The following is a 9,498-nucleotide window of genomic DNA, read 5'->3' as shown; positions in this document are numbered from 1 at the left end:
TTTTTGTGGTTTTCTTTTCTTTTTTTTGTTTTTTTAACCCCCCCCCCCCCAAAAAAAAAAAAAACAAAACAAAACAAAATAATGGATATTGTTTTCTTAAAAAAAAAAAAAAAAATTTGTATTATATTTTATTCGAAGCTTTACTTTAGAGAATAATAATTATAATTTTTTTTAAAAAAAAATCTCATTTAATAATTTAGTGTTATGGAAGAAGGGGAGGAGGGGAGGGGGAGAGTGAGGGAAGGGGAGGAAGAAACAGGAAATTAATTTTTCTGGATTTTTTTTTTTATTTATTTATTATGAAATCGTTACGAACACCGAAAAAATTCTTTTTTCAGGTAAAAAAAAAAAAAATGAAAACGTTTTTTTTTTTTTTTTTTAATTTAACGTTAATTAATTTGTTTAAAAATGATAGGAAAATTTCTTTTTTAAAAAAATTATTTATGACAGTTTAATTTTTTTTAATAAAAAACAACAACAAAATGTATATTTAAAAAAAAAAAGAAAAAAGAAAAGTCAATTTTTTAAATCTATTTTGTTTTTTTAAATCGTGACTCTGGGCAAGCAGAAAATCAAAATTATTCGTTTGTAACAGAAAAAAAATTTTTTAACTTAATGAAAAGCAAAATAGGAAATTATATAATTCAACGATACAAAAACAATCTTTTGTTTTTTTTTGTTTTTTTTTTATAAAAACAGTTATTTTTGTAAAAAAAAAAAAAAAAAAAAAAGGAACAAATGCCAAAATCGTTGCGAGATTCGCCCACACACAACCCGTTAACGAAAATAGATAAAAAAAGAAAATTTTTTTTTTTTTTTGTAAATTTCTATCCCTTTGATCCCACAAACAATCCCCCCCAGGGAAAAATTTCAAAGTAAGGTTAATTTTACACAATATCTCACGGAAATAATTTATTTTATTTTATTTATATATATATATATATATATATATATATATATATATATATATATAAATTCGATAGTTTGAAAGATGTAAAAAAAAATTGAACTTGAAAATGCAAAATTTGCTTTTTTTTGGCCGTGTTAATTTTAATTTTTTTATTTTTAAATTGTTTCCCCCTCCCCAAAAAAAAAAAAAATTAGTTAATAAATATTGACAAACGATTTGATAACGATTTCATACGATGAATGTATTTAAAAAAAATTTTTTTTTCATATTCTAGAAGCATCCATTAACATATGTGTTACATTTTGTTGTTGTTGTTGTTTTCCCCCATTTTCTTTATTTTTTACGATGTTTCGTATTTTAAAATTTCCTCGTGACGTAATCAAGCAAAAAAACATTTTGATTATTTTTTGATAAGAGTTTTGCGGTTATCAATACACAATTTATAAAAAAAAAAAAAACCGTTAATAATTTTTAAATGGTGAAAAAAGAAAAAAAAAATTTTATTATTTTTTTACTTATTTTAGTGGCTTTTCTTCTTTTTCCCCAACAGTAGTAATTTACGGTCGAATATTATTTAAAATTAATTTTTCTAAACTTTTTAATTAATTTTTTTTTAATTTTTCTAAAATAAAAAATTAGTAAAAATTTACAAATGTTATAATATCCGTTAGTTAAATTTAAATAAGGAAATTTATCGTTGGGGAAAAAAATTTAATTTAATTAAATTTAATTTAATTTTCATTAATTGTAATTAAATAATCATTTATTATATGGTCGTAAATTTTTTTTTTTTTTTAAACGAATTGCATTGTTTTTTTTTTTTTTTTTTTGGTTTTTTATGCAATTCTAATAATTTTCTACTTTTTCGAGTGAATTATTTAATTGCCTTAATTATTTATTTATTTAAAAAAAAACGTTGAAAAAGTTAAAAAGCATTAAATTAATATTTTTTTTTTTTTCATCACTTCAAATTAAAAAAATAAATTTAAGAGAGGAATTAATTAAAACATAATTATTATTATTATTATTGTATCGTTACGAATTTGTAGTTTGTTTTTATAGAAACAAACAACGTCAATGTTTGTTCTGTTTGTTGTTAAATGATGTTTTTTTCATAAACGAAATTATAATCTTATTTCGTCAAAATTAAGGTTAATTATTTTTGGGCAATTTTCGTTACTTTATGAATGATAAAAAAAAATTTTTTTAAATGGGAAACGAGGGTGAAATTACGAAATAATAATAATAATAATAATTTTGAATTTTGTTTATAATGTCGAAAAAACTAAAGATATTTTCCATTGGTTTATTTTTGTGTATAAAGGATCCAAGGTCGAAATTGTTTTTGCCAAAAGTAATTATTCATCCTTTAATACAAAAAAAAAAAAAAAAAAATGGAGGAAAAATGGGTGGGGGGCTGAAAAAAAATTACGTTTGAAATTAAATTAACAAAACGCTTTCATTAATTCGATTTTAAATTAAAAAAAAAAGAAAATTTAATAATGATGATTGCTTATAAATTTTTCTTTTTATTTCTCTGTAATTTTCACTTGGAAAACGTTTCTATCATTAACAGAAAAAAGAAAAAAAGTCAAAAAACATTGCGAAACTCATAATTTAAAATAAAAAAAAAAAAAAACACATACAAAAAAAAAATAACGGGAAAAAGGGAAAATGTTGCGAATTAAGCCGGGGAGGGGGGGGCGGGGGGAGGAAAAAAAAAGAAAATATAAAAAAAAAAGACGTTATCTTTTTTAAGCACACTGAAAGCTTTTTTTTTATTAGTTTTTTTTTCTTTTTTTTTTTTTTTTTGTTAATCTCTTAGACTTCTACTTAGCTTATTATTTAGGTCAGAGCTATGGAAAATGAAAATAATAATAATAATAACAATAATTTTTTATTGGGAATGAGTGCCGGGCCGGGGCGAGGGTTGCATGTATGAAAAACATTACATTAAGAAAGCATTCAATGTTTTGAAAACAATGAAAACCGGCGGGGAGGGATGAGAGAGAGGGGGTGGAGAGGGTGGAGGGAGAGAAAGAGGAGGGAAAACTAACATTTTTTATAATTATGAACACACTATTTATTTCTTAATGTAAAAAAATATATATATTCATGAATGAAAAGAATAAAAATAAAGCAAAAGAAAAATAATAACAAAAAAAAGAAAAATAAGAAAAGAAAAACAAAAAGCCCATGAGAATTATTATTATTATTATTATTATTATTTTTAAAGAAAAATGAAATCAAGAATAGTAAATAAATAAATAAAAAAAAGAAAATTTTTTTTAAGAAAAAAAAAAAAAAGTTTTCTTTTTTCTTTATGTATTCACACTTTTTTTTTTTTTTTATACAAAGAGTAAATTATCATCCCCTAAAGGATTTTGCCACAAATTTAAGAAAATTAGTAAACTTTATTAAATTTAAATTTTTGCATATTCAACAACAATATTCGTGATGATCCCTAGGGAATAATTTAAAAAAAAATTACTAATAAAAAATGACGTGGCAATAACAAAAAAGAAAAAAATTTATATCGATAAAAAATAATAAATTTTCTTTTTTTTAAGGTTTAAAATCATGATGATGAAAACGAATTTTTTAAATTCGATATTTTTCCTTTTTTTCCTTTTACAACAAAACAACAACAATAATAATAATAATAATAATTGAAAACTTTGAATTTTTAAGGGTGCGTGTGTGTGTGTGTAACGAGTTAGCCGGAAAAGATGATATTAAATTTACAAAAAAAAAAAAAAAAATTTTATTTTTTATAATAATAATAATTATAATTAAAAAGAGAGAGAAAATTTTTTTCTTTTTCTTTTATTATACATCTAGTGAAAATTAATACCTTTGATGAGATTTTTCATTTTTTTTTCCTTTTTTCCTTGTTTGAAGGTTTAGGATAAAAAAAAAAAAAAAAAATTTCCCTTTAGGGCACGTTGATTTTTTTTAATGAACATGGAAGAAAAAAAAAATTTTTTCTTTTTTTCCATCTTTTGTTTGCCATTGAAAATCAACATTAAAAAAAAAAAAAAATCAAGTATTTACTTTTTATTTTTTATATAAATTGAATTCATTTTTTAAAAATTTTAATAATAATAATAATAATATTTAAAAAAAAAATCATGTTTTTGTTGTGTTTGCTTGTTTTTAAACGCAAGAAAAACATTTTATGTTCATTCATATTATAAAAATATTATTACTTATAATTTATACGTCGAAACCATTTATTTTTAATTAAAAAATTTCCCTCTCTCCCCCCCTTTTTTTTTTTTTTGATTGGCGTAACAGGGATTCGAAAGATTGATTGATTGATTGATTTTGAAAATAATAATAATAACGGGAAATGCGGTTAGGGGAAAGGTTATGACCTCATTATTATTTTTAAAAAAATTAACAATTAGATTATATCCGAGGTTAAAATAAACGAACGTAAATTATAATGTCCGGATTTTATTTTAATATTAAATCGATTTACATATATTTATGATTTACGATTGACAGACACCTAAAACAATGGAAAATTTAAAACGTATCGTGATGAATTATTATTATTATTATTATTATACGTATTGTTTTTTTATTATAAAAAAATTCCTTTGAAAAAAAAAAAAAATTTTTTTTTATTTTAACTTTACTACTACTTCGATGATGATGGTAGTGAATAAAAAGTTATGAAAAAATTTTTTTTTTTTTTTTTTTTTTTCTTAAAGAAAGGGAAAATTTTAAATAAAGTATTAAGGAGTTATACCAACAGAATAAAAAAAAAATGGCGGCTGGTTTGAAAGAAACCAGCAGAATTTTGAAAAAAAATTTTCTTTCTTTTGTGAAAATTTAAGTTTATTTTTGTTATTTTAGAAAATTTTTTAAATTTAAACGTGCGCGAAATTTTTTTTCTTTTTCAAATAGTGGTAAGGAAATATCGATATTTATGTAGACGAAAAAAAAAAAAAAAAAAAGTTTTTTTTCTTCCCCCTCCCCCCAACTCTATATAATAGCTAGTTGTGTTAACAAGAAGAAACGTTATTAGTATAACAAGGCAAGTTTGACCTTTGAAAAGGGTGGGGGGGGGAAAAAATAAATCTTTTTGTGTTGGATTTTTTTTTATATTTTCCTCCTCATGAAATTCACGACTACGCCTTTTCCAGTTTTTTAACTGAGAAAATCTAGAGAAAATTTTTTCTTTTCTTTTTTTTTAAATAAAGTTTGATGTAATTGTGAAAAATAATTTTTTTTTATTACTAGGTCGAAAAGAAAAATGTAATTAAAAATTGACAACGTTTGTTTTTATAATTTTCCTCATTGAATTTTTTATAGGATCGAAAAAAAAAAAAAAAAGAAAAATGGCAGAAGAAAACTTTCACTTATAAAACAATCAGATGTAAAAAAAATAATATAAAAACTTACAAGTTTGTGATTATAGATAGTGAAAATTTGGTTTCATTTGTAACCGCAAAAACTTTGTTTCACTTAATAATAATAATAATAATAATAATAATAATAATAATAATAATAATAATACAATAGTAGTTTCGTATGTAATAACAACCAAATAATAATAATAATAATAAAAAAAAATTTTAACTCATGTTCAACTAAATATGTTTAAAATACAAAATTTATTATGAGTTTATGTTGTTGAAAATCTTTATCATTAGTTTCGGGATTCAATCACGTTTATATATTTATGTATAGTTTTAAAGTTTTACGTTTGTTGTAAATAATTTTAAAACAACAAACGACAAACACAATTTTAAACTAAAATTTCTACTTGTAAGTTTTTTATCTTAATAATAAAACTAACCTTTTGTTTTCGTTTATCATCATTGTGACATTTTTAATTCTTACCAAATGTATTATGGAACGTAATAATAATAATAATAATAATAATAATAATATCTTTTTCGTAAATTATTAAGTAAAAAAAAAGAATTAAAACCAGGTAATTAAAGTTTCAAGAAAGAAATTTACTTTAACAGGTCAAGGTACGGGATCGGGCGGTCAAAGCATACCAAAATTAATGCTCATGGGGAGTAGCACGGCATCGGAAACGACAACAAACACGTCAACGGATTCATCGAATACTGTGTATACGATGGTAACGGTAACGGATGCGGAACAGGAAGAAAAATTCGAACACGATTTATTAGAAAATAAATCCCTTATGAAAAAAGATGAAAAATATCAAACGAAACAGACGAAAGAAAATTTCGAATCGAAAAGAGAATTAAAAGATCATAAAAAAATACAAGAGACGACGACAACACGAACGAGAAACATATTAAGCGAATTTGACGAATTATTTTTAGAAAATGAAAAGAGAATAAATGCAGATAAAAAGTTGAGAAGTAAAACTAATAATAATAATAAAATGGGAATGGTAGAGCATCAGGAAATACAAGATGATAATAATAGTAGTAAAGGTACTGACGTAGTTTAATCTTATAAATGTCGGTTTTTAAATACTCCTCTAAACGAATAAGAAAATATTTTAACATTATAATTAAAATTCATGGCGCACATTTATATTTAAAAAAAAAAAAAAAAAACTTTTTGAGCATATTATACAAATTTCGCTAATCTTTTCCAACAGAAACAAAAAAAAAAATTACATTTTTAAAATTTAAAAAACTTTTCATTTTTTTTTTTAAACAATTTTAATGAAAAATATTTTTTAATGTTTTTGTTTAAAAAAAAATACATTTTATGGTTCACCGTAGCGGAAAACTAATTTTTTTTTTGAAAACAATAACTAATTTATTACTTGAGTAATAAAAAAAAAACAATTTAAAATAACGTAAAAAAACTTTACTGTATTATTTTTATTCAAAAAAAAAAAAAAATTGTTTTCACTCTTCATATTTTTATTTTTTTTTACATTTGTGTTTTTTTTTTTTTTTTTTTTTAATTTTAAAAGTTTGGGGGGAAAAAAAAAACTTTTTTTTTTTTTTCTTTAACGACTATACTAAGCTCAAAAAGTTTACAACTTTTAAAACTAGTATCATCTTTTCTTTTTTTTTTCAAACGTTTTAATTGCATCATTTAAAAAATTTGTCGCGAAATTATTTTATGGCTAAATAATAATAAAATTTACAGGAATTTACGATACTGATATTAGATTAACCGAATTTGAAGGGGATGTCGGTGAATTAAAGAAAAAAAATAAAAATTATGAAAAGATTAAAAAGGAAAAATTATACGAAACAACAAATGATGATAAACAAATAAAAAGTACAAATCAGGACCAAATTTTTTTTCATGCTCCAGGTTCGTCAGAAAAAGAATCTGATGATATATTTAGTAGTATAGAAGAGCAACCGGAATCAGGTGAGTTTTAAAAAATATTATTAAAAAAATCTGTTTGAAACTTTTCAACATTACGAAAATAATTTTTTCGGTAGCTCCCGGAGCTCCTCCTCCAACACCTCTAACCGGAAGTTATCAAAAAGATCAAAATTTCTTTTCGAAATTATCCGCAATAGATGAGAAAACTATAAAAACATTAGAATCTGTTTTCGAATGCGATAATGAGGAAAACGTAACAAAAAATGAGGAAAAACCAAGATCGAATATTCGTACGATTCAAAGCGAATTACCACAAAGAACGTTTACTTCGAATTTTAATAAAAGAAAAAAAATGGGAGACCAAGATGATAACAAATGGAATCAATCAGAATTAAATAAAATTTCGCCAAAATATTCTCCGAAAATGTCACCCAAGTCCGGAAATAAAACAACCGAGGGAACTTTATTTCCGTTTCCGCCAAGGAGTTCCTCACCTAAATCAATATCTAGATCTTCTTCGCCTAAATTAAAAAGAGATATATCTAGTAGCCTTAAAAAATTGGCTGACATATCTTCTTCCTTTAAAATAAATATTAATGATGTGAAAGAACAAGATGGCTCATCAAAGTGTAAGTAACAAGTTATTAATTTGTAACAATTGCAAAAGTAAAATTGCTTTTTAAAAATTGACTTCTAAGTTTTATTCACTCTCGTCATATTTGTTTTAATGACGTTCAATGAATTTCATAATTGCTCAAAAAATTAGTTTAAAAAGAGGAGGCAAATTAAACAGAAAATTTCACGAATTTCGTTTCGTTTCCTACAGCGGAATTGTTGACTCGTTCAAATTTGGAAAAACACGAGAAAAACACTCAAGAAGACTTCAACAAACATCAATCAAAATTTGAAAGTATTTTTAATATGGATTCGCCGACAACATTGAAAAGTTCTCCTCCGGCTGAAAGTTACCTTAATTTGACGGAAAATAATTCAAAATTTGAATTTCCATGTTGCTCATCTCCAACTGAAAACAATAACACTCTCGTCACAGTGGGAGTTTCGGAAAATTCAAATCAAGAAAACGATATTACAAATTCAACAAAACATATCATTAATAAAAATGAAGAAAATATTGTGAATGACAATCAGAATAGGCTTAGCAATAAAAGAAAAAAAAGAAATGATAGGAAATCAATTAGTTCAGATTCTCCGGTGAAATTATTAGAATCTGATGAAAAAGTATTGCAGAACAGAAGGTCGAAAGATGTTATCCACGATTCTATTATAAATGAAAAATTTGAGTGTCGGCAAAATCGTAAATATTCAATATTGACAAATGATGGGAGCATAAAAAATTTCGTCAGCGAAAGCAGTGAAGAATTTAAAAAAACCAATGAAAATTTTAATAAAGAAAATATAGTTAAAAAGAAAAGTGGAAATAGAAGAAGCAGCGATTGTCCCCAGAGGCACCGAAGGGTTTCCATTGTACAAGGAGAGTCGTTGAGACATTTCATATTTGAAGAACCGGACACGTCAAAAATGAAACCTAATAAACAGAGAAAAGTATCGATGGTACCCGAAGACACGACAAGAAACATTCTTCTGGAAGATATTTACAAAAGAAAGTCGAGCATGGTTCCTGGTGATACCCTGAGAAATTTGTTGGGGGATGAAACGGGTAGAAAGTCTTCCATTGTACCTGATGACAAACCTCGAAAATTTTCCATAAACACTTTAGGTAATTTTTAATTACTTTGACGATTTTACACGAATTCAATGATAAGAGTTTTTAAAAATATTAAAAATAATTTCGGTTATCAGGTGACATAGTCAGTGCTAGAAAATTTTCTTTACTTCCTCCCGGAGAAATTTATACTTCTCAGATAGACGGTAAAACAACCGAAATAATAAAATTAACCCCTGGAACGAAAGGACGTCCGCTTGCAACCATAGTTGTTCAGCAGGCAAGTATTCAAAGAGGAAGCATCTCAGGTCCCAGCGGTCAAAGAGAAGATTCACTACTAGATGTGGCTAATACTTTCACTCTGGAAGAACTCCATGAGTTTGACATGAAGTACGTATATTAATTACCCTTCGAATTATTTACCACGTGCAACTAAGCCTTTTTTTTTTTTTTTTTATTAATAAAAGGTACGGCAGCCCTCATCACTGTAGATCTCAATCTGTAAAAACTCCAGGTCGATCGTGTGGTCGTCCAAATTATTTATGCCTTCCACAACAGAGATCCCGCGTTGCTTCTATGCCAAATACCGGAGTTGAAGAAGAATATTATAGAT

At 24.6% G+C, this 9,498-nt stretch overlaps 1 protein-coding gene across 1 annotated transcript; it reads left to right on the top strand.

The window, feature by feature from the left end:
* Positions 1–5,774: 5,774 nt before the first annotated feature.
* Positions 5,775–9,481, top strand: Phum_PHUM550330 (uncharacterized protein; the record flags this gene model as incomplete). The annotated part of the gene is made up of 7 exons (XM_002431786.1): positions 5,775–5,781; positions 5,896–6,339; positions 7,013–7,183; positions 7,318–7,830; positions 8,028–8,939; positions 9,023–9,275; positions 9,400–9,481. 7 exons carry the CDS (start codon positions 5,775–5,777, stop codon positions 9,479–9,481), a joined length of 2,382 nt encoding a protein of 793 aa, XP_002431831.1.
* Positions 9,482–9,498: the final 17 nt, after the last annotated feature.

Source organism: Pediculus humanus, genomic scaffold, assembly GCF_000006295.1.
Source record: "Pediculus humanus corporis 1103172108294 genomic scaffold, whole genome shotgun sequence".
NCBI lineage: Eukaryota > Metazoa > Arthropoda > Insecta > Psocodea > Pediculidae > Pediculus > Pediculus humanus.
Note: the sequence above shows the minus strand (reverse complement) of the source record. Positions and strands in the feature narration are given on the sequence as shown.